The sequence below is a fragment of the Pantherophis guttatus genome, chromosome 2 (assembly GCF_059756535.1).
Source record: "Pantherophis guttatus breed Tessera chromosome 2, ASM5975653v1, whole genome shotgun sequence".
Lineage (NCBI taxonomy): Eukaryota > Metazoa > Chordata > Lepidosauria > Squamata > Colubridae > Pantherophis > Pantherophis guttatus.
Window position 1 is genome coordinate 63,485,606 of NC_142064.1, and position 26,193 is coordinate 63,511,798.

General features: G+C 35.5%; 1 protein-coding gene across 4 annotated transcripts in view; it reads right to left on the minus strand.

The window, feature by feature from the left end:
• NAA35 (N-alpha-acetyltransferase 35, NatC auxiliary subunit) overlaps positions 1 to 26,193 on the minus strand; it is a 34,542-nt gene that overhangs the window by 714 nt on the left and 7,635 nt on the right. For all 4 annotated transcript variants that reach the window (XM_034410133.3, XM_034410130.3, XM_034410129.3 and 1 more), the window contains exons 3-22: positions 25,493 to 25,526; positions 22,508 to 22,622; positions 19,018 to 19,092; positions 17,684 to 17,851; positions 16,719 to 16,785; positions 15,587 to 15,630; positions 14,794 to 14,844; positions 14,347 to 14,430; positions 12,979 to 13,093; positions 12,137 to 12,315; positions 11,342 to 11,401; positions 11,155 to 11,261; positions 9,935 to 10,001; positions 9,103 to 9,201; positions 7,825 to 8,003; positions 4,208 to 4,344; positions 2,768 to 2,835; positions 2,083 to 2,223; positions 1,530 to 1,652; positions 538 to 618 (exon numbers count right to left, since the gene is read on the minus strand). In XM_034410133.3, coding sequence (XP_034266024.1) covers positions 538 to 618; positions 1,530 to 1,652; positions 2,083 to 2,223; positions 2,768 to 2,835; positions 4,208 to 4,344; positions 7,825 to 8,003; positions 9,103 to 9,201; positions 9,935 to 10,001; positions 11,155 to 11,261; positions 11,342 to 11,401; positions 12,137 to 12,315; positions 12,979 to 13,093; positions 14,347 to 14,430; positions 14,794 to 14,844; positions 15,587 to 15,630; positions 16,719 to 16,785; positions 17,684 to 17,851; positions 19,018 to 19,092; positions 22,508 to 22,622; positions 25,493 to 25,526 — 1,994 coding nt within the window. The remainder of the gene's footprint in view (positions 1 to 537; positions 619 to 1,529; positions 1,653 to 2,082; positions 2,224 to 2,767; positions 2,836 to 4,207; positions 4,345 to 7,824; positions 8,004 to 9,102; positions 9,202 to 9,934; positions 10,002 to 11,154; positions 11,262 to 11,341; positions 11,402 to 12,136; positions 12,316 to 12,978; positions 13,094 to 14,346; positions 14,431 to 14,793; positions 14,845 to 15,586; positions 15,631 to 16,718; positions 16,786 to 17,683; positions 17,852 to 19,017; positions 19,093 to 22,507; positions 22,623 to 25,492; positions 25,527 to 26,193) is intronic.

Genomic DNA, 26,193 nt, shown 5'->3' on the forward strand with positions numbered 1-26,193 from the left:
TACATAGTACAAGTCATGCAAGAGGGCATCCCCTTTTCATCCACACCAGGGGTGCCAAACTGGCAGCCCACGGACAGATGCATCACGTGTAGGCCATGCCCATTCCAGTTCCGTGAATGGGAAAAATGTCGTGAAACATCATGTGATGACAATGAATGAGTTTGATACCCGTGATCCACACTACATACCCCAATTTTTTTCCTGGCCAGGCCCCAAACCTCCATTACAGATGTCCCAAAAGTGTTTTTTCAATAGGCAACTAGACTTTCTGGTTTTTTCTTTGAAGACATTTTGCTTCTCATCCAAGAAGCTTCTTTAGCTCTCAATGAGAAGCGAAACATCTTCAAAGAAAAACCAGAAGGTGCAGTTACTTCTTGAAAAAGCACCTTTGGGACAACCATGACCTGGATGACTGAGAATCTCCATTACAGATGTTTCAGATTTCTGCTGGATACAGTTCAATATGACTGACCCCATTTGACAGACTTCAGTTTGTTTCCCATGGCAACTGCTTTAACTTAACTGCAATTTGCTTACTTTAGAATCTTTTTTGTGACCTCCTGCCAGCAGCTTCATAACAACAATATTGGGCTTGGCAACTTTAAGAATTCGATTGACCTAGACAGAGACAAGTCAAGTTTCATATTATGTGTGCATAGTTAAAAGACCAGTTGCAGTGAAGACTTAATAATCCTTGCCGTTTTTATATTTATTTCTCCATAATGGCTTATTTATTAATCCAGTTGTATACTAACAAATGCACTTTACAAACATATTGTTCTACTGTATAAGTAATAAGCACAGTGACATACTTTCCAAATATTGACAATATTCCAGGGTTTATTGCAGCATTCTGGGGAAGCATGCAAAATGCTAGGCTGTTGTCAACTTCTTTTAAAAGATGGATTTCTTTCCATATTCAGAAATGATCAAATTCTCTGGTTCTTTTTAAGTAAACCAGTAACAAAGTTACAAAAAAAGAGGATACAGAGCAGATTTCTGACTAATTAAGAGAAAAAAACTAGTACGTAAAGCAATAAACACCGTAATAACTAGAATTTCAAATCCGGGGAGCAGTTCTATTTATAATGATTCCCCCGGCCATTATTATGATTGATCTGAAATTATATTACATTGTTAATACAGTTGAATTGATTTCTCTTGTTAATTAGTTTATAATAATTTTTTAAAAATATTGAAGATTGTACAGAAACAGCCACTATGGAATATCTGAAAAGAGCTGAACTATAACATCAGCAACATCATTCTATAAACTGCTAGAGTTAAATAGTGTTTATAAATTTAATTCTTCTAAGACCTTTATTTGTGACTTAAGAGGTTCCATCATAAAATATCAAGCAATTAAGTCTCCAAAAACTTCAGATATTTAAAGACAATAGCACATTTGACACAAAGAGTTTATACTTGCAGAGATATGTAGACAATCTGCATTTACCTCCCTTCAATGGAGTTTGAATATCATAAGCAAGTTTCAATTTATTCTCTCTGTTCTATAGTCACATGTTTACCTCATGATCTGGGTTAGAGATATTCTCCAGTATCATTTTAGCTTGCTGGAAGTGTTTGCTAGCAGCCATGTAAAGATCAGAAGACTGAGGCGGAGGAGTGTATTTGTTTAGATCAGACATTTCCTAAACATTAAATAATAAACGTCATTTAAAATTGGAGCAATAAAATATCCTTATACATTTAAAAAATATAAGTTGTGGTTTGATGAAAAGAAACAGCATACAGAACTCTTTTAATTATTAGTTCATATATAATTTTAGAACTAAGTAGGTAATGGTTTCTTCACTTCTGGTACTGTAAAAACTAACAAATTATATTTTTCAACACCAGTAACACGGCATGTGAAATGCTTTTTCATATTTTAAAGGCAGGCTTGGGATGTGACTTGATGTAAACTACTGTTTCTTGCCTTCATTCCAAGGAAAAGAAATATATACCACCAGGAACAATTGCTTGGGAGGACGAAAATATTAACAAGATTTGTGACAAATTAGTTTTTTTTAAAAAAATATTAAAGTAAAGCATATAATTAACATATTTAATATGATTCACCTTGAATTGCAAATAGTGCACAGGTGGTGGTGTGATGACACTGTTGAATGGGGCAAACCGATGTTCGTATCGAACTTGTTCACTATCAAGTTCAAATTTTGGCTTCCTCACTTTACCATCCATGTCAAAAGCAATCATAGTCTTCAGGAAAATGCAAAGTAAAAGCAGCTTGTTACAACAGCAGCAATGGAAATGTTAATATATGTACATACTAGTTAGAAATAATTGGAAAAATTGTTTGTATTTCTGATTACAATTGCATATGACTCTTGACATTCCACCCTAGTAATTATCTCATGAAATATGATTCATAATTTTATCACTGGAATTGAATAGAACTAGCTCTTTCAATAGCAATTCATACTAACACATGACTATACTAGTGAAATGTACGAATAAACTGTAGATGGTCCAAAATGTAGTAGCCCAACTCCTATTGGGTACAAGGAGGTTTAGCAATTTAACACCAATGCATTGCTTGTTGGATTAGTTACCAAAAATTGTCAGGTCAAACTCAAACTGCTTATGCTAAAGCCCTAGATCAGAGGTGTCCAACGTTGGCAACTTTAAGACTTGTGGGCTTCAAATCCTAGAATTCCCCAGCCAATTTGGGTATACAAATGTGCCCTTTATAGATATGTGGTTTTTTTTAAACTTATTGAATTACATAATGTGTATACATTACCTTGTACATTCCAGCACACATATTTTGATAGGCTTGGCTCATTGTAATCTCTCTGCTCAGAGGACGAGCTGTAAATTTTATGCATAGAAAAACATGATCATAAAATTGTGCTAACTTCTGAAACATTTTTAAAAACCTATATAATCTGAAAAATGAGGCAGATCTCAGAAGTATATTTATTATTCTATAGAATTTGCAATGGTCCTACTACAGAAGCTATACCCGTGAGGGCGAACCTATGGCACGCATGCCACCATATCGGGGGCACACCAGCTCAGCTCTGGTGTGCATGCACGCGCCGGCCAGCTAATTTTCGGGCCTTCTAGGCCCAGGCCTACCAGAAGTAGGGAAACAGGCTGTTTCCTGCTTCGGGGGGGGGGGACTGAGGAAGGCCCGTTTTTCTTTCTCACCTGGCTCCAGATCCTCTAAATGCATCTGGGGAGGGTGAAAACAGCCTTCCCCACTCCCTCGGAGTCCCCCCAGAGGCCTGAAACGGCCCATTTCGCAACTCCCGGTGGGACAAGAAGTGACTTTTTTGTTGTCCCCAGCCTCCAGAGACTCCTAGAGAGGCCAGGAGCGGGAGAGGGGGTTGCATGTGCATGCGCAGGGCACATAGAATTATGGGTGTGGGCACGCATGCGCACGAACCTCTCCCAACCCCCCCTTCCTGGCATGCGATGGCAAAAAGGTTAGCCATCACTGACCTATACTGTGATACACCCATGCTAAATATTCTCTCAAAAAGGACACTTTCTAATATACTGCTGAGTGACAAAAATAGTAATAATGGAAAAATATTTTTGTTTATTTTGCTCAGGTTTATAAGCCATTTAAGTTGTAAACAATTAAAACTATACAATTGGGGGGGGGAGACCTACTTTTTTCTTCTAATGATAAAAGCAAGCTACATTGCTTGACAAATGAATTATGAAAACTGGAAAAATTATTCAATGGGAAAATGCAATTAGTGAAAAGAGAAGTTCCACCTTCTAAACTTATTCAAGAACACAATAAGAAATTAAGATCATATTCCATTATTACTGATGCTTAATAATTTATTTTACAATGTATATGCTATGGGTATTATGTCATACTTTTAATGTATTGTTGATTACTATAAGACTATTTTTAACTGCCGACAGAATGTGGTTATTGCAAGAAAAAATCTAATACTGCAAACTAAATTTAGCTCATATACATGGTTGTTTTTTTTTTATTGTTGTTTTTTCTAGTGCTCCAACTCCAAATAGTCAAATAAAGATTTTTATTGGACAATGAGGTTGGAGATAATGAAACTGCTTACTTGAAAGAATGTATATAATTTAGATTTCAATGGCTCCATGTAGCTGAACATTCAAAAGGCAACCGTAAGTTCAGATGTCAGAAAATAAGCCTCAAGCAAAACAATGAAGTGTTTCGAGTCCTATCTCAAAAATATACCTTTTTTCTTTTTCTTTGTTTTTTTATTACTCCGGCCTTTCTGTTGTTCTTCCATTATTCTTTCTTCAGCCATCTGAGAACTATCAGCACGACTGAGTGTTGACATTAGCCATGCATACAGAAATTCAGAAAGGTACCTAATGTAGAAAGAGTACTTAATGTAGGAGATTTACTAATTTTTGATTATTTATTTGTTCACTTATTAATCAAATTTCTATAGATGCCCATCCCAAGAGAAGTGTCTCTTGGCGATGCGCAATTGTCAATTAAAAAAACAACACACACATTAAAATAGATATTTAAAAATAGAAAAAATCAGCATTAGAAATGGAGATAATTAAAACTAAAAATATATACAAACCCCAAATAGGGAAAGAGAGAAAATATATTTACCTCAATAGTGGAGCCATTTAAACAACTCTGCAGTTCCCTGGGACCCCCAGCCCTGGTGATATAACAAGGTCTTGAGGGACTTCTAGAACATCAAAAAGGATAGAGCTAACCTAATGTTGAGGGGTGGAGTGGGGACAATGTTCATAAGGTGGGCACCAAAGCAGACAAGGCTTGCTATCCGGGACCCGCCAAATGTGGATTCCTGGTAGATGATATCCACAACATGCCCTGTGTCGTACCTAATGGGCTGAGGTAATATAACTGGGGAAAGGCAGTCTCTCAGATAACTCAGCTTTATACCACAGAGGGCTTTAAAGGTTAAAAGAAACACCTTAAATCAGTTCATTTGTTTTAATTTTATAACCAATTTTAATTGAGATAAGACTTTAAGTAGGAAAAAATGTAACCATTTGAGAAAAATGTTTATTTTCAAATAAGTTGATAACTAAAATAAAAATCATACTTAGTATTTCTAGACTTTATAATTTAAATGTATAGATCCTTTTATTGAATCATATTGAATCAGCTATCATTAAATGAATTTCTGTTTTCTTCACTAAAACTGTCCTTTTTTCCCCTCAAAGCATAGAAGAAAACTGATCAGCCCAGACTCAAGCACTACCTTACTAAAATTAATATAGCCACGCAGTAAGATTCTCTCTGACAACTTTAGTTTATTATGAAACTAGCCTAATTTTTCCCCTCATGTCAGATCACCCTCATAGCAGTAGATGCTAATGGGAGAGAATACTTTCTTGCCATGAAGATCCTCAAACAAACATATCACCAGAGTCACAAGTCTGTGTTACATTAACCCTGATAAAGTTATTGAAATTATCCATACTAATTTTCAAAATATTAAAAAATAATTAGGAACATCGAAGTTTATAACCAATATATTAACAATCTAAGAAAAGATATTAACAGAGGGACAGCCGTAGGTGTACTATCAGAACTTTGCAAGCACTGATCAGTATAAGGGCTCCCATTGCATGAAGCAATGAACAAATTATGGGGAACTAGAAGTCTTTCAGCTACAGTCATGTGAAAAAATAACTGAAATGTTTGACTTTTTCAACATATTTGGACATACAGATATTTGATCTTCATTTCAACAATAGTGACAAAAGAGATGTGACAAACACATCTTGTAGTTCATTGTGTAATTTAAATGAACATAAACACAAATTTCACCTGTGGGGAAAAAATATATATATCTGTGCATTTATCACTACCTCATATACCTAAAATTAAAATTTTTAAAAATTAGAATCATATGTACCAGATATAGGCAAATCTAGGCAAAACCTTAATGAAACCTCAGACATTTAGTTTGATTCATTGTGATAGTGAATGCCTAGGTCAAAAGAGCTCTCTGAAGCTTTCAGAAAAAATAATTCATGCCTGTGAATCTGGGAAGGGATTTTAAAGATTGCCAAACAACTAGTCACCAACCATTCTACTACCTGGAATATCATTTACAAGAGAAGATTCCAAACAACTGCCAACTTGCCCAGGTCTAGCTATTCCAGCAAGCTCAGCCCTAGAGCAGAACACAAGATGATGAACAAAGCCTCTAAGAATCCCAGAATTTCATCACGTGACCTCGAGCCAGCTCTCACCACTACTGAAGTCAAATTGCATAGATCTACCATTAGAAAGAAGCTGCTCAAATTAGATTTAGAGGCATATCAAGAGGAAACCTCTGCTGTCCAGAAAGGATATTGGGGAAAGACTAGTTTGCCTATGAATATCTACCATACTTTTTGGAGTATAAGACGACTTTTCTCCCCCTAAAAGAGGGTAGAAATGTTATACACTGAAAACAGCCATTTTTGGCCTCCTGAAGCCCCACCCCACACATCCTGTTTTTGCCAAAAACAGGCCTGGTTTTCGTAAAAATGGGATGTGCAGAAGGTTTGAGAGGCCTGCAGAGTGCTCCTGGGGGCAGGGAGGGCAAAAATGTGACACATGTTTTTTTTTCACAAAAACGGGACCGTTTTTGCCCTCCCAAACCCCCAGGAGCACTCTGTAGGCCTCCCAAGCCCTCTGTGCATCCCATTTTCTCAAAAACATGATGCACAGAGGGTTTGGGAGGCCTGCCAAGTGCTTCTGGGGGCCAGGGAAGGCAAACACTTTTTTTTTCTTGTTTACCTCTTTGAAATCTTTGTGCGTCTTATACTCCGATGCGTCTTATAGTCCGAAAAATAAGGTAAGTAAAAAACAGGATTTCTGAAACAATGTGTTCTGGACAGAAGAGGCAAAGATAATGATACAGATAAGTACCAAGAGACACATTTGGTGAAAATACAGCATTTACCAGAAGAACCTGATACCAAGTATAAAGCATAGTGATGGAAATGTTATGGTTTGGGGCTACTTTGTTATATCAGGTCCTGAGCAGTTCACCATCACAGAATCTACTTTTGTATCCAAGGTGCTTGAAGATAATGGGAAATCACCAGACAGAAGATGGAAGCTTTAAAGAAAGTGGCATCAACCATAAACATTCTAGTAAATCTATCAAACTGACTGAAAAAGAGGAAATGGAGGGTTCTACTTAAAGTTTGTTTCGGTCAAAAGGGGAAATCTTAGGTTTTGCTTACTTTTTCCACAGAAGAAAATGCTATTTCTGTTAAACCTTTATTGAATAAATATTTTCAAAGTCAGTTTTCCATTGGGTTTTTCTGTTCAATTACATTATATTTATTGTCTTATACTGTTTGAACGAAGATAAAACATTGGTATGTCTGCATATGTTAAAAAAGGGAAAATATATATGGCATGTACTTATTATTTCATATGACTCTCTAACATCCACACCCAAAGAAGACTATATTCCAGTTCCAGTTATCGAAGCTTTAAGACTAATTGCTCTTAAAAGAAAACTTCAGGCAAATACAGGCATTACAAAACAAGATCAGTAGTATTTGAGGTATTTAATGCAAGTATCTCCATAGGAAAAAAAAGCTAAGCAATGCAAAACTCATTAATTTTGCATGATGCTTAGAAAAAATTAACAAATTCAGTGAAGTATCAAAAGCACTGAATATATATTTAAATATGAGTAATAGGCATTTATGGAATCTCTGCCAAATCATGTTCAATAGGGGAACACTGATGCAATTGTACCTAAGGAATCTGACACATATATGCTTCACTATATTTAGAGTTGGGTCTGGATAGCGCACACTTCTAATCTGCAAGTAATTAACTTCTCTTACCAATATATGTAATAATATTCATGCATACTGTATAGCTCGAGTTCAAACCCACTGAGAAGATACTGTATCATAATGCGAAGATTATGGTATAGGACCCATGTTCCCAAGCATGCCAAATGCTGCCTTTGAGGTTCTTGTTTCAAGAGCATACTGTGAAGAGCTGCATCCACTTTCTCTGCCTAATGAAAAACAAATATTCAGCTTAATGCAACTACGAGTGCTGAGATTATACTAACAAAATTATGACAAATAAAAACAATTCTAACAAAAAGAGCCAGTTTGGCCTAGTGGTTAAGGCCTCAGGCTAGAAACTGTGGGTACTAGTCCCACCTTAGACATGAAAGGCGGCTGGGTGACTTTGGCCAGTCACCCAATCTCGGTCCAACTCACCTCACAGGGTGGTGGTTGTGGGGAAAACAGGAGGAAGAAGGATCTTTATGTATGTTCACCACCTTGAGTTATTTATAAAAATAATAAAGGTGAGATTAAAAAAAATATTTTTAAAAAATCTAAAAAAAAAAATCCTGATGCTTGTATCTGCATTTACACATAAGATCCCAAAACTGCTGTTCTTTCACATCAAAACAAATAACCCAAATGTATGCAATAACATGTAAGGATCAAAACAGTTTTATTTAATTTAGGTATAATATATGTATGAATGATGCTAATACATTGAGCACTTTGTGTTCCATACAATATCACACCTTAGAATTTTGTGTCATATAATGACACAAGAATTAGAATTCTTTTCACCTTTGAAACCTAATTGGATATTGTAATATTTAATTCTTTAGTGTATGGTATCATATACCGTGTTTCCACGAAAATAAGACTCTGTCTTATATTTTTTTGAACCCTAAAAAAGCTCGATTGGGCTTATTATCAGGGGATGTCTTATTTTGGGGGAAACAGGGTACCTTAAAAAAATCGATAATATGTTATCTAAAGTTATTAATAAATATAGCATCATTCGTTACAAAGAAAAAGTTAGTTTTCCCCAAATTTAAGATTTTCCTTAAATCCTATATTCCTAGATATTAACCCTTTTTTTGAAAGGGCAATGAAAACAGAAAAACATGTATTGCATGTAGCTCTAGGAAGCATAGAGAACAAAAGCATGCTGCTTGAGCACTACAAACTATTCCTAAAGTTTTCACTTCAGTAGATACTAAATGTACTTTTAAATAATTCCTATATAGCCAAATCAACTAGAGAGAAAATGCAAGCCATCTTCATGACAGATTTGATAAAGTGTTTGATACCTGCTTATATTACCTCATCTTGCAAAGTAGCAAATTCTTCAAGAATATGGCCAAGTTTATCTCTCTGCCGAGCTCTATTATGCCCATGAATTTGAATCAAACTGCAAAATGGCTGAAAAAGAAAGAACCGGTCTGTTATATTTGAGACTTTACACAGCAAATCTTAAGAACACTGTGGTGGCAACAGTGTACTTTGAGGTGATTTATAAATACAAAATCAATCAGTTCTTAGCTCACTTCTGGCACATCTGTTTAGGTGAGTCTAACTCTAAAAGGTGATTGTAATATGCATCTTACTCCAATGTAAAACATTACTCCAATGTTTTCCTATCACTATACAAACAATACATTCCTTCTTTTGAAGTGCAGAATATTCCTTCAATAATTTCTCATCATTTCCTATTGGTCTGTGAAAGTATCTTACAGCATTACAACTGAGAAATTTAGAAAGATAAAAGGAATCACAGGACCAGGCATCTGGAAATTGTTTCATTTTGAAATGTTTCAAGCACAAAATTTACTGAGATGCATTTGTTGTGTAATTGGAATGGGAAACTTTGTGAAATTTCATACCAAACAAGTCTCAATACAAAACATTTTGTCCATAATCCTAACAGGACCCTCTATACTACTTCCTTTGCTATTTTACAAGGCACTTTAAAAAAAATACTTTCTTCAAATTAATATAATATTTCTTCAATTCAAATAGCTGATTGACTTTTTGCTAAAAGCATGTAACAATCCAACTTTGAACAGGTCACATAGAGAAAATTTATGTTTTATCTTTATTGCATGTAAGCATTAAAATAAATGCACTAATATTTCATAATGCTATCAATACTCACTCGAACACAGTGCGTGACAAAGGAGTCAATATAGTCCTTAGCCTGGTGATTGTTATAAAGACAACACCTAAGAGACGAGTGAAATTATTTTGAATAAAAATTAAAGATGTACATTGCCCTAAAGTTGAGGTGGGCACCCAGAACCCCCAATTATAGTTTCTTTCAAAATATCTTAAATACTTTAAGAAATATACTACACTGCTCAAAAAAATAAAGGGAACACAAGCAGAAGACATTCGAGATCTGAATGAATGAAATAGCCTTATTAAATACTTTGTTCGTTACATACAGTAGTTTTGTGTTCCCTTTAGTTGTTTGAGCAGTATATAAACTACTGTATGTAAAGAACGAAGTATTTAATAAGGCTATTTCATTCATTCAGATCTCGGATGTCTTCTGCTTGTGTTCCCTTTATTTTTTTGAGCAGTATATATAAAGTATATCTTTATACTAAAGATACCTTGGTATCTTTAAGGAACAGGTGTTGGTAAAATCACTTCTACTTATGCCCCCTCCCAGAGCATATCCATAAGAGTACGAACCTTAAGTGATTATTCACACCTTCGCATCCTCAGTGACACCCCACTCCAAATATATATGTCCAACCTTCCCCTAAAACTTTGGGTATCTGTTTGATGTTATCACATTATTACAATCTGGTCTTTGGAGGCTTTTTTAAAAATATAACTCTTGGAGGCTTTTTTAAAAATATAACTCATGAACAAATCAACTGCTTCCTTCTATCCTTAGGTGAAAGACATGACTTGTATTCCTAACAATGGTTATGCCATAGAACTCCCAGATACTTTTTCTCCCTTAGCAATACTTAGTAGAAGTGATTTTACCAACACCTGTTCCTTAAAGATACCAAGGTATCTTTAGTATAAAGATATACTTTATATATACTGCTCAAAAAAATAAAGGGAACACAAGCAGAAGACATCCGAGATCTGAATGAATGAAATAGCCTTATTAAATACTTTGTTCTTTACATACAGTAGTTTATATACTGCTCAAACAACTAAAGGGAACACAAAACTACTGTATGTAACGAACAAAGTATTTAATAAGGCTATTTCATTCATTCAAATCTCGAATGTCTTCTGCTTGTGTTCCCTTTATTTTTTTGAGCAGTGTAGTATATTTCTTAAAGTATTTAAGATATTTTGAAAGAAACTATAAATATGTAAATTCATACCCAAATAGATTTTGCTACTCACTTTGGTGAAAGTACTGGCGGACTGACAAAAGATCTTAGGGCGTCTTTTACCATGTCTTGCATAAGGTGAGTACCAAACACTTTTTTATTGTCCACAAGGAAAGTGGTCTGAAACAAAGTGTATCTTTGTTACTTTACATGGCTATGAAAATAATTTTTAATCTTTGATTGTACTATTTTCAACTTGCCTGTAACAGTGATCTTGAAAGAACACAGGGTGATTGTTCACTAAACTCACAGAAAAAATCCTAATTTATAAACAGAGTAAGAAAACTATGGTTAATATTTTGTACAAAGATAAAGTCAAACTCTCTTCTTTAGATATAGAATATCTTTGGATATAAAATATCTTCCATCAGCAGAAGAGAATTCCCCACCCGTTTCTCAACAGGACATTTAAGACCTGTCTTTGGGAGCAATTATAAAAAGTACCATATTTTTCAGACTATAAAACACACTGGAGTATAAGACACATCTAGATTTCGAAGAGGAAAACAAGAAAAAAAATAGTTTTTGGTCTCTGTGCGTCCAGTTTTTGCCCTCCCCGGCCCTCAGGAGTACTCTGCAGGTCTCCCAAACCCTCTACGTGTCCTGTTTTCATGAAAAACGGGCCCATTTTTGGCCTCCCAAACCCTCTGCGCATCCCATTTTTGGACGTGTGTGTGTGTATGTGTGTGTTTCGGGAGGCCAAAAACAGGGCCATATTCGTTCTATAAGACGCACCGACATTTCCACCCACTTTTTTTGGGGGGGGGGGAGTGCATCTTATAGTCCAAAAAATACGGTAATTGCAGAATTCTATTGCAATCTTCTATGAAAATTTTTCTTCACTCAGTTTTCTGTTTTTTTAAATTGACATATGAAACATGAAATGAGATTTCATTTTAAGTGTAAAAAACATTCATGAAAAAGCCATTGGAATTATTCAAAGAGGATGCCTTTGTTTCGCAATTAATATATATGTTAAAAGTATTCATACTTACTAGTATGCAATGCAAATTGGTTAAATTGATGACTTCGCATACAGTTTTGATTCGTTCTATAAGTTTTGAAAAATAGTTAACCATTTCTTCTCTTTTAATAATTTTTGCATATCGAGGAAAAGTTGGAGGGAGCAATCTCTGATTAACTAGTGGCTCAAAGCCCATCATTATAGGGTGATCTAAAAAAAGCAATAAAGAATTCAGTTATGATTCTCCATTTAAATTCTCTGTTATATAATAGTTAGCTAATCAATGAACAGTTTATCAATTAAGGAACAACTTTCAAAGTATTAATTTTGTCAGCTAAGCAATTTAAGATTAACCTTATCAAAATTTATTGAATAGCAAAACATTCAAGTACAACATAGGTAATAAGGAGGCAAAATGAAATTTTGTGCATAAGGATCAGTCTTAAGAAAAGTAAGTTCTGAAAATCACACAGAAATACTAATGATTTGTAAAGTCTGAATATACAATGACAGAAAGCTAGAAATCTGAACTTATCTTGTCAAGGAGATAAGAGATTATATTGAAGATACTCTCAGTGAAGATCCCCAGTGAGAAAGGATGAAAGAATGGCTCATAGACAGTCTGGATTTTGCTAAACCATTTTAAGAATTCTATGGCTGATCTCATTGATACACAAAAATGACAATCTTCTTCCAACAGGCTACTAAATATTTCTATTTCTAGAACCTCAAATCTGAAGTACCTCCTTGCACTAATAGAAAGTTTTCAATATGTCGGTGTCTCAAGAAGAATGCCTAACTGAGACGGAAAAGTTTAAAATAACCGTCTTTCCCAGCAAGAGCTAGAGAACATTCCTAAAAATAAATGCTTACCTCCTTTGGTGGTATCATTCTGAGCCTGAATACCATGATGTATTAAGTTGTGAATTGCAGACAGCAAATCAGCAGCCTGAGTCAGCAACTTCTGAGCTTCTGCAACTGCACTAGTCTGTTCAGGAACAAATTTTAAAAGCTTATGTATAATAAAACAACTCCTGTGTTAAGAATTTGTACAAAAAAGAGGAAGCATAATGTATTGGTGTAGAATACTATATTATATCATATCCTTGCTTGTGCATGTTAGATCTAAAGATGCATCTCAGTTCTAAAAATTCAAAATCCATCTTACAGTCTTGATTATTGTAAAGTAAAATGACAGCTTTTAAAAATGGGTAGTGGCAACTTGGTAGTTTTAAATTTCTGGGCATTTATATCTCGAAGGACCTCTCATGGACTATAAATGTTAACATGCTTGTAAAGAAGGCACAGAAGAGGCTGTACTTCCTGAGAATGCTCAGGAAGATAAATCTATCTCAGCATCTACATCTGTCCTACTATTGCAGCACCACTGAGAGTGTCCTGACATACGGTATTCTTGCATGGTATAGGAACAGCTCTGTAGCGGACAAAAAAGCTCTACAGAAAATCATTAAAACTGCCCAGAATATCATCAGACTCCAGCTACCAGCCCTGGATGACATCTTCGAATCTTGCTGTTTGAGGAACTTGCATAACATTCTCAGAGACTCTTCCCATCCTGCTTACAATCTTTTGGACTGTTGCCTTCTGGCAGAAGATACAGAATAATTAAAATTCGGACCACACGTTTTCTGAATAGTTTTTATCTCAGAGCTATAATTGCACTCAACAATGAACTAAAGGGCCACCATCAGTGAGCTGTTGGACAGCATTACTTGGTGGATGTTTGGGTGGTTTAGGGGGGGAATTGTGGTGGGTGGGAGTGTGTTTGGGGATTATTATGTGTGTTGGACCTGATCTTTGGGTATTAAGTGAATTTCGTTGTATGGGTATACTGTGTATACATGTACAATGACAATAAAGTTATTATTATTATTATAACATGGCCCCTCCTTCCTCCAAGAACTCTACCTACCTACCTCAAAAGGTTGAAATGCTACAATGAACGTTATGCAAAAACTGAAATGTCAAGCAATGTCAGCTTAATATCCCATGACATTTCAGCCATGACAAGAGCATTCACATTAACATATAAGAGTGTGCCCTGGGTGCCTGAAATTTTGAATTTTTTGGAGTGATTTTTGGCACCTAATATTCTCAGCTTATCTGTGAGCATATATGGTAGTTTCTAAATGTTGAAGCTCTACATATAACCTGAATGAACATACAAAGAAACAATTAGAGGCAACTAAAATATGTTTAAGAATATTCAATGAATCATACCTCTTTCTTGGTAAAGGCTATTAATACAGTCAGTAATATCCGGGTAAACTTCACTCTGCTGAAAACGGCAAAGCACTGCTGATGCTATTGTAAAATCAAATTCAAAATTAATAATTTTAAAATGTTATATAAGAGAAGTTTCTAGCTTAAACTATGTTTGTTATCTATGCATATAAAAGTTGTGTTGTTACTCTAAACACTGAAACAATTTTTAAAAAATAAATTCCCTTCTGGATTAGTTAAAAAGAATATTAGTATAAGAATAGAGTTTTTAAAATTGTACCTTAAATATGATCAAAGTGCATGATTACCAATAAAAGCAATGCCCAATTCAAGTCCTGCCAAAATCAAGACCCAATTTCCCCACCCAGGAATCTTATGATTCTAACCAATTAATCGTTTATCGTTGTCTCTCTCTTTGTGTGTATAGAATACGATCATCCTTACTTCAAGTTCTACTTCTGGATCTCTCTCTTCTCCTTGTCGGCTTCGAGTGCTCTAAAATAAAAGGCATTACAACAATTTAATGAAGCATTATATAACTTCATAATCCAATGTCACATATATGTCATCTTTGTGCAAAAATAAGTTCTATATTACAAAGACTTGGTTAAACTTCTAATTCACCTATGGAATCAGAATCAAAGTACTTATGAAATGTGTATCCATCCCATTCACATGCATAGCATAACATCTAGACATCCTTTCATAGTCCTAATATTCTGGCTTGATTTACACTTTCATTGGAATGCTGTATTTGTAGACCAAGTCTCTACAATGAACTGCAGTTGAAGTGATGGTGGTCAAAGCTCCTTTCTAGAAGATTAAGACTACCCCCACCCCGTACAGAAGAGTGAATAAAAATAACTGCACCATCTCTTATTATCTTGATACCTTATCAGAATCATCTTATATTCATTCCTATCTGATGAAAGTAATTCAAAAATAAATTTCAGTTAAATGAATGCCTTACATTTTGGGACAAGATCACAGAAATTAAAAATGTAACAAGCCAAATGCCTACCAATATACCAATTCTTGCCATTCATACTATCTCTGTGCCAAATATATCATACAGCAGGGAACGACTTTTAACATTTTTAAGTATACTCTTAACAGTTTTATTGATTCTGTATGTTATACAGTCAAATCGTTCAATATTTTTGAACGATTTGTCCATATTTCATTATACTAGAAATAGCCTTATATACCTAACTTCTGAAATAGCCAACAGAAATACCTTAACTCGCCGTTGCAGGTCATCTTCAACATCCTTTAGCATACCTTTAGCATGGAAAAATATTACTCAGTTCAGTAATATGAATGCTACTGGGAAAAAAATCACTTAGGTACAAAAGTTTGAGAACAGGACAAACAGATCCTGGTGTTTTCCAAGACTCTTGGAAAGCTGATTTTGTACTTAAAAAAAAAACAAAAGACACCATATGTTTTGGTAAAGCATCAGCTGCTTCGTTCCTAGCTGTTTTAAACTATACCCCTATTTTTTCTAACACATCTCTGGGGCCAAAGCAATCTAGAAAACTTTTCGGAAAGGACAAGAGGCAAGATTACTTTTAGCCGCCGATCAAAGATGAAGAATTTAATCAATATATTGTACTTCTACTAAGAACAGTACTTAAGACAGGCAATGATACAGATAAAAATAATTAGCTTCAGAAAAAAAAACCTACTACATCTGGCCAGGAATTTGCACCAAATTATTGACTTTGGTTTTCAGTGTGGTCCTAGGCCACCTTGTCTTTAATTCTTTATACTAATTAAGAACTTGGATTTTCAGTTTTTATCCCTATTTCATAGTGCATGCATAAAAACATTTTTTCTTTAGAATCTTACACTTTGTAATACTACTTTGAAACTTAATTGTTTGATTCAGAAATTTATATAGCCGCACACTTTTTCAGTGACTCCAGCCAACAAAGAAACACAATATAGAAAAAAATAAAACAAAATAAAATAAAAAACCCATAATAGTACATACAACTTTCCCTGTTTCCCCTAAAATAAAACATCCCCTGATAATAAGCCCAGTTGGGCTTTTGAGCACATGCGCTAAAATAAGCCTCCCCCCCCAAATAAGCCCTCCCTGAAAATATTTAAATGCATGAGCAGCTGGTCCCTTCCATTTCCTCTGGTTAGGGAGATAGAGCTGGAAATCAGGTAAGACGGCAAGAGGAGCCCATCTTGCTCCACGCACCCCAAGGTAATAAGACATCTTCGAAAATAAGGCCAAGCACTTATTTCAGGGTTCAAAAAAATATAAGACAGGGTCTTATTTCACGGTAGACTTTATTCACTCAAACTAACGAATGTCTATATTCTTCCAGAAAAGAGACTATGAATTTGAATTTTACCTGTAACTCGAAGATCTGTCACACTGTTTGCCATTTTAAATCCGTATGTCATAGACTGAAAATCTTCCTAAACACAAAAGCGGGGTGGGAGGAGTGAAGAGAGCTTTGCAGTCAAAGCATATTTGCCACAAGTAGCAATTTGCTTTACAGAATTTCTGCAAGAAGCATATTAGCCTGCATTTGTACCACTATTTTCAGAAAACACTTACAAGACACTTGGAAGACAACATTTTAACATTTAAAATTTTAGGAATTAATACTATTCCCACTTCTGTAGGCCTTGCTCCACAGCACACATTTTATGTATATAGTTTCCTAAACAATACCGTAAACATTGATGAAAAGGAAAGCTTTACTAGTGACTTCAGGCTTAATTTATGAAACTATAGTTTAAATGAACTGTATTTTCCTAATTCAAAAATTACAAGAAATCTTGTTTTCAACTGAAGGAGAAATTTAGTTGTTTTAGACACAAGCCTTTCTTACTTTGATTTGTTCATAATAAATAAATAAAATGGCATATATTTTTAAAGAAAATTTATATGGCCGCCTAACTCACACCCAGATTTTCTTGGTGTTTTCAGTTATTTGAAATACTTCCAACTGAGGAAAGGCAAACCTGTTATAACAGCATTCAGTACAAGAATGAGGGATACATCAAGCACAAAGGAAAAGAGTTTTGCATCTATACATGTAAGCTACCCTACAACTATGGAAGGAGATGTTCCAGAAAGTGTATCTTTAACTGAAAGTTAAAGAAGAAAAAAGCTTATAAACTATAGCAAATAAAATGTAAAAGCAAAATTAATACCTTGAGAAAGAGCCCACTATAATTAAAAAGACAAAGATACTATGGGATAAGAAATAGGATATAATGGATAAAAACTGTAAGAATAGCCAACTACATCTTGAAGGAATGCAATTTTATTGAAAGAGGGAAAACATTAAACCAAGAAGAAACTCACCTCTTCAAATACTGCTGCTTTGTTTACTTTTTCTCTAGCAATATCGCAAATTTTCAGGATACCCAGTGCAAATGCCTTCATAGCAGGATCCTCAATAAAGTCAGGATTATGAATGTAAAGGCAGGTGAATACTGTCTGTGCCAAGGAATGGCCTTCTAACCACGTTATCTGGAAATATTGAGTAGGTAATAAGGAATGTGAAGCCATTTGTGGGGCATCAGAATGTGTGTGTATGTGTGTGTGTGTGTGTGTATTATAGAAAAATGTCTTGCTTTACTATCCACGCAGAACTTTTGAAAATGCTACTCTGAGCCTGGAATATTTTTCACACTCCTGGTATAAATAATGCATGGATATAATAACATGCACAGACACAAACCCCTCTAATTGAGTATCTACTTAAATACCCTATCTAATACTATGATAACGGTTATACCTATGGTGACCCTATTTTCTTGGAAATTACAAAAGATAAACCTGAAAAATCTGAAAAAGGTTCATAAGAATAACAAAAATTAATTATGCATGTTTATAACTTTGCTTTACAAAGGAAAACAGAAGAGTGAAACCAAGAAAATGAAATGAAATAAATCTAAAGGACAGCTTGCTATCCCTTATATTAAAGGGCATATCATCATTATAGTCGTATCACAGAGTAGTCCCCACAGCTTTTGACCAGATTCCATTTACTTTCATTAGGGCCAAGCGGTTGATGATGTTATGGTGCCATGTTCTAGTACAGCCCTGAGAATCCTGCTCTAGTCAGGGCTTTTGTAATATGTGCCATTATCTGAGAGGGGAAAAAAAAAAGCCAGATAAATCTCTTCCTATTTCTGTCCAAAATATTGTAGTCTATTGTGCCTTGATATTTCAATTCTATTCATGGGCTGCACTGACATATGGCTATGCTTCTTGGCTCCCTATTATAAAAGAAACTGGTTGCACCCACCCTATGCTATTATCATGAATGGAGAGGAAAAGTTTTTGTAAGTTCAGAACAGGAATTCCACTTTATTAAAATTGTGTCCAAACACAATGGCTTTAGAAATTATTTGTTTCAGAAAATGCACCAACTTAATTTTCATGCACAATGAAGACTATTTTATCACAAGTAATCTTATCTTTAATAAGAACTACTCTCTAAATCAGGTTTTTAGAGCTACAACCTTGAAAATGAGTTAATAATTTGGACTTATTCAAAATTAAAATATTCTGGTTAGAATCAACGGCACAAACTACTTCAGTTCTACTTTTATTAATCCAAAACCTACTTTATAGGCTTAAAGAAAGAAATTATTTCCACTCATGCAACATTAAAAACATTACATTCTTACCAAGCAGCAAAAGCAAGTGTCCATTATTCCTATCAATTCAGGCAAGGATAAGTCTTTAACTTTAATGGTCCCATCCTTTAAAAGAACAAGGGGGAAAACATGAGGTTTCCATTAGTAATAAGTGAAAGTAAAATTGTGAGGAAATATTTCCATTCACTGTTGCAATTACTAGCTGAGACAAGGGATTTGGTTCTCTCCTGACAGGCAAAACTAACTGACCTATGAAGGAGAATAAAAAGGACAATCTACTACTCTTAGTAGTTTTTCTCATCAGAGTAACTATTGTTATCTAAAGCCTCTAACATATTTTTTGTGATCCCTGGACTTCTCTCCAACGATCTCTCTGAAAACTTGATGTTTCTATTTCCTATTGTTTTAGGGAGGGAAATGTACAAAATCCGAAGCCCTAAAATGGGTGTAATAGGTAAAACCAAACAGAAACCCACTTCCTAAACCCAGAAAACCCTGCCTCTGCCCACATCCCCCTAGTGTGATCCGGTCATTCACCCTTTGAATCATATGATCCATTATTGTTGTGGCCCGCCAGCTGCCAGCAGAGCTGGTGGCAGACTCGAACGATGAGGAGGTTGGGGAGGAATTTGGGCCAGTCCTGGAGTCTGGGGAAGGCTCTGATGGATGCTCTGCCTCGGAAGCAGAGATAGAGCCAGGGACGTACGACATTCCCAGCTGCCTTCCGAGTCGGAGATAAGTGGGGAACAGCTGGGGCCTGTTCCAGATGTGTTTATTGGCAGAGCTGTCAGGAGAGAATAACTGAGGAACAAGAGTTGACTCGGGAAGAAAGGCACGCGTAGATGCTGAATGGCCCCTCCCTGGCTGGGGAATAAATAGAAGCAAAAGGGGAGTGGTGGTTGCAGGAGACAACAATTTGTATTTCTTTCAGAAGATTTGCTTATGGTGGTTCATGCCTCAGAGACTGCTTGCCAGGAATTAATTTACAGCTTTGGGACTGGAAGCTCTCGGCCTGGCAATTATCCAAGGAATGATAAGGTCTGTTACTGCAATTAACCCTTGGAAGGATTATTGCCTGGACTTTTCAGTGTGTGAATGCCATGAATTCACAGTAGCTAAATAAAAGAGGAGTTTTTTGGGACAAGGAGTTTGTTTCTTGGTTCTGCTAAGGCTGAGTCAGAACAATCTTTACTCCCCCCAACAAACATAACTACAATCCCCTCCTGCAGGAGGTTGCCTATTCCTGCAGAATATGAATACTGACATTATTTACAATAAGTATTTGAGTTACACTGTTTTTATTTTGCTCGCTTTTTTAATTTCCTGTGTTGTACGACTTTGATTAGGACAGACTAACTCCTGATTACTCTGTAAATCATTCTGAGAATCTCAAGATGTTTTACATTCCTAAATAGTGAGTAATAAGAAATAGAATTCTTTATTGGCCAAGTGTGATTGGACATACAAGGATAATAATACAAAATAATATAAAATAATAAATATAAAATAATATAAGAGAATCCTAGATTAAATGGATTATCCCAATGCCTTTGGAATGGAAACAGCACTGCTGTTGCTCCACTGGATGACTATCAGAACCTGAATGAGCGCAGGGCAATCACACATCCTGCTAAACCTCTCAGCAATACTCAGTATCATTCATCATTATTATAGTTCTGAGTGGGTGGATCTAGATAGTGCAATCAAGAAAAAATAGTACTGGCTCCTACTAGCGGATTGCTACAGAATTTAGTCCATTTTCTACACTCACTTTTTAATTTAAATTTATAGGCTGAACAGCTCTGGTATCAGAGATGCTGTAAATTATCTTTCTTCAAAGCTTGGGATACTGAAGGACTCAATGGGACAAACCCTGCTCAAACTGAAAATCAGAACAGTAGGGGTAAAAATCATTGCTGACTCCAGTGGCCCTAGATAGAGTTATATTCCCCTTATCCAGTGAGTCTACAGTCTGAGGGAACTCATGGATTCAAGGTTCTGCTTAAATAGCTGATAGCATCTATAGGGGAGACTTTCCTCAGCTTTGTCTGTCCCCAGTTTAGGAGACAAAGACTCTGGTCACAATAATTCATGCCTTAATTCCTCCAGTTTTGGTTACCGCAAAACATTTTACATGAGCCTAATCTTCAAAGATTCAGAGACTACAACTACTGCAGGGTATCTTCAGGATCACATTCAAGCAGAATCTGCCTGTTTTATGCACTCGATTTAGGAAGGGAGTTTCAAAGTCCCAATGTTTGAGAGATTAGAAGAGTGGGAGGAAAGAAACAGAGCTTTCCTCTGGCTGTCCTACAATTTTGGACTTATTTGTCACCCAAGGATTAGATGGTTCTCTCACCCACGTATTTAGGAAGATGACAAAGGTCATACTTCTTTGCCTAGCTTTTGAAATCTAATATTTTAGCAGGCTTTTCTAGTTTTTACTTCATTTTTAACTCATAACGCTCTTTCTTATAACTCAAATTTTAATAAAAACTTTTATTGTTGTTCTTTTGAGAATACTTTAAACTTTTGCAGAGTACAATTTATAAAATAAATATAAATATCATCTACCCTCAACAGATTTCATTGGGTGCTTTTTTTTTAAAGATGTTTATGATACAAGAGACATTCTTTAATTAGGATCAAGTTTCAATGTGCATGATTTGCTCTAAACCAGAAAATCAATTCATAATTGTTCAGCATTAACTACTATAATGTTCTTAAATTGAATATGTTCTCAGAAATCATGTGTTTTTAAATATTATTGGTTGTTTTTTCCTACTAATCAGTTGAGGGATCTTCAGTGTAGTATAAGGAAGAAAAAGAAGAGGAACTTAAAGTCCTTCATCTCTTTCGTAATGCATGAGATTCACACTTATTACAATACTAGCTGAATACCCATGTTACGAAACTATGTGATCAGGCTTGATAAATCAACACTTACAGCTTGAAAATTAATGAGTAGTTATGATCGGCCTCTCCTCCCCTTCTCTCCCTCAGCCTTGCCTCACAGAAACCTCCCCTATCCTATCCCCTTCTTTCCCTCAGCCTTGCCCCACAGAATCCTCCCCTATCCTATCCCCTTGTCTCCCTCAGCCTTGCCCCACAGAAACGTTTCCTATCCTATCCCCTTCTCTCCCTCAGGCTTTCCAGACCCTTCTCTCCCTCAGGCTTGCCCCACAGAAACCTCTCATAGAAACCTATGTTATCCCCTTCTCTCCAGAGTTATTTTCAAGTTGGGAGGGGGAGTAGAACATCTAACTAATTAGCATTAGAGCGTGTTAATAATAATATAAGAAATACTAATGCTCTGATGGTCATTTCGAAAAATCCTTTCTTAGTGAGCACCTAGAAACCAAGAGGAACATACATGGCAAATTTCAAGTTTGTAGGCTTTATGGTTCTGGAGATTTCGTGATTACGACGTGAGTGGTTTTTGCTTTTATATATATAGATTTGTATTCATATAACAATGAGTTATTTTATGATTCATTAAACAGTTGACACTAAAACTAACCTTGATAGCTTGTTCGAAGTTAAGAACTTTACGATTAACTTGGTTTCCAATCATACCAGCATCCATCTTAGGATCCATCATTTCAATAGCAGACATGGCTTCAAACAGACCAAAACTATGGATGTTTAGAAAAGAGAAATAATTAAGTTGGTATTAGCAACTTAAACAAAAATTAATGCTTATGCAATTTAATGTATCATGCAAACTTAAATATCCATCTTAAAAAGTACATCCAGAATATATTCTTAAGCAAATAGAAATGGAGAATGTGAAAAATTACTAATGAATATTAGCTATTTTTGGTAAAAAAAAAATCTGGGTATTAAATATAGAGCTTGAATATAACTTTTCTTTTCCATAATTTTTATCTTCATCTACTTTTACCATTTTTATAGCAAGAAAGCAGATAATCAGACTCAAATATATTTATGCTAACATAAATGGTCAGCATCCCATACATATATTATACAGTCTGTTAGATGATCCTGTAGCATTTTGAAATGTGCCTCCCTTCTATTTGTTACTGACCACTCTTAATTGTGAAAACAGGAATACATAGAAAAAAGTTTACTGATTATTGTACTTAGGGCAAATAATCTCTCTCTAAACTTAATATTAAGCAAAGCTACCCACTTCCATTAAAAAAAAATAACTTTTAGTAGTATTATCATCCTATTTATACTGGTTTGGGTTCAAATTCATAAGATTCATTGAAGTTAATGGGATAAGTTAGTCATAACCGGATTTAACACAGTACGTTCATAACTTTTTTTGTAACTTCTAATACAGATATCCTAAATCAAGAAGCACATTTCAAAAAATAATCCCAACAACCCCAAGCCATTAACATTAATAAAAATGCCAGTTTTGCCTCAGCAAGGATTCATATGAAAATCTAATACCAACTAGTTCAATGAAATTAACTACAAAGTCCAATGTTTAAATGACTAATGTATTAAACTAAAAAATAAAATGATGTAATAGAATTGAGTTTCTATAATACGCTTTCAAAAATCACTGAGTCTATTTTTTATAACAGATGAAAAAAATTGATTTTATCAAAAAATATATTTCAAGCTTTAACAGATTTTTCCCCCAAACATTATCAAAACAAATAGAGAATATTGCCTAATTTCAAACATTTTATATAGATTTAAGTTTGATTTAAGATGTACAGGTGAAACTTGAAAAATTAAAAGATCGTGCAAAAGTTCATTTATTTCAGTAATGCAACTTAAAAGGTGAAACTAATAGAGATAGACTCATTTACATGCAAAGCGAGATAGTTTAAGCCTTGATTTGTCATAATTTTGATGATTATGGCTTACAGCTCATGAAAACCCCAAATTCACAATCTCAGAAAATTAGAAAATTGTGAAAAGGTTCAATATTCTAGGCTCAAAGTGTCCCACTCTAATCAGCTAATTAAGCCATAACACCTGCAAAGGGTTCCTGAGCCTTTAAATGGTCTCTCAGTCTGGTTCAGTAGGAATCACAATCATGGGAAAGACTGCTGACCTGACAGTTGTGTAGAAAACCATCATTGACACCCTCCATAAGGGTGGAGGGTTACCAAAGGTAATTGCAAAAGAAGTTGGATGTTCCCAAAGTGCTGTATCAAAGCACATTAATAGAAAGTTATGTGGAAGGGAAAAGTGTGGAAGAAAAAGGTGCACAAGCAGCAAGGATGACCGCAGCCTGGAGAGGATTGTCAGGAAAAGGCCATTCAAAAGTGTTGGGGACTTTCACAAGGAGTGGACTGAGGCTGGAGTCAGTGCATAAAGAGCCACCACACACAGACGGATCCTGGACATGGGCTTCAAATGTCATATTCCTCTTGTCAAGCCGCTCCTGAACAACAACATCAGAAGCATCTTACCTGGGCTAAAGACAAAAAGAACTGGTCTGTTGCTCAGTGGTCCAAAGTCTTCTTTTCTGATGAGACCAACTTTTGCATCTCATTTGGAAACCAAGGACCCAGAGTCTGGAGGAAGAATGGAGAGGCACACACTGCAAGATACTTGAAGTCCAGTGTGAAGTTTCCACAGTCTGTGTTGATTTGGGGAGCCATGTCATCTGCTGGTGTTGGTCCACTGTGCTTCATTAAGTCCAGGGTCAATGCAGCTGTCTACCAGGAGATTTTGGAGCACTTCATGCTTCCTTCCCCAGATGAGCTTTATGGGGATGCTGACTTCATTTTCTAGCAGGACTTGGTGCCTGCCCACACTGCCAAAAGTACCAAACCTGGTTCAATGACCATGGGATTACTGTGCTTGATTGGCCAGCAAACTCACCTGACCTGAACCCCATAATCTATGGGGCATTGCCAAGAGAAAGATGAGAGACATGAGACCGAACAATGCAGAATAGCTGAAGGCCGTTATTGAAGCATCCTGGTCTTCCATAATACCTCAGCAGTGCCACAGGCTGATAGCATCCATGCCATGCCACATTGAGGCAGTAATTGATGCAAAAGGGGCCCAAACCAAGTACTAAGTACATATGCATGCTTATACTTTTCAGAGGTCCGATATGTACAATCCTTGTTTTATTGATTTCATGTAATATTCTAATTTTCTGAGATTGTGAATTTGGGGTTTTCATGAGCTGTAAGCCATAATCATCAAAAATATGACAAATCAAGGCTTGAACTATCTCGCTTTACATGTAATGAGTCTATCTCATAAATTAGTTTCACCTTTTAAGTTGCATTACTGAAATAAATGAACTTTTGCACAATATTCTAATTTTTCGAGTTTCACCTGTATATTTTTACAGTAATACAGATTTTAATTGTCTGTACTATTCATATACTGATATATACTTTTATACCCAGCATGTCAGAATGTACCACTGAAATGAGGGAAGGATCTAGCAAGCATTTGTTTCACATCTGAATATATATATATATATATATATATATATATATATATATATATATATATATATAACAAATATAAACTTCCGTTCTTATGATAAACTCACAGTTTGTCATGAAGCAATTCTCCTAATTTCAATTCTAAAAAAGAATTACAAATGAGTTAATTAGAAAACATTCCAAATGTTTTTTTTCCCATATACATCATATAATCAAAAATAAATTCACACAGTGAAAGTATATATTTATACAGGTAATCCTTGATTTATAACCAGTTGCTTAACAACCATGTGAAGTTACAACCAACCTTCAAAAGCTACTTATGACCTGGTTTCAAAGTTTCAACAACTGCTTCCCCACCTGTGGTCTGATGACCAAATTTGGGGCACTTGGCAATCGGCCTGCATTTATGGCCATTTGCAGTGCCCTGCAGTCACAAGACATAGATTTACAACAGGTTTGCTGGAAACTGCAGTTTACTTCCAGCAAAAATGGTCCCATTGCGAATAGGTTTGCTTTATGACCATAGCCTTTGTTTTACGATTGCCGCCAAAAAAGGATGTAAAATCAGATCAGTCATGTGACTCCCCCTTTATAATTGTCAGAACTAATGACTATAATTATCAGGCTTTATTATGGTTGTAATTCATGGACTACCTGTACCGAAACTTCATCACAGGCCTATCAGGAGTCTACTTTTGCATTATTGAAACATGTAAATATCAGGAAGCCCAACTGCTTTAGGAGAGTCAGTTTGGTGTAATGTTAAGGCATTAGAGTAGAAATCAGGTGACGGTGAGTTCTAGCT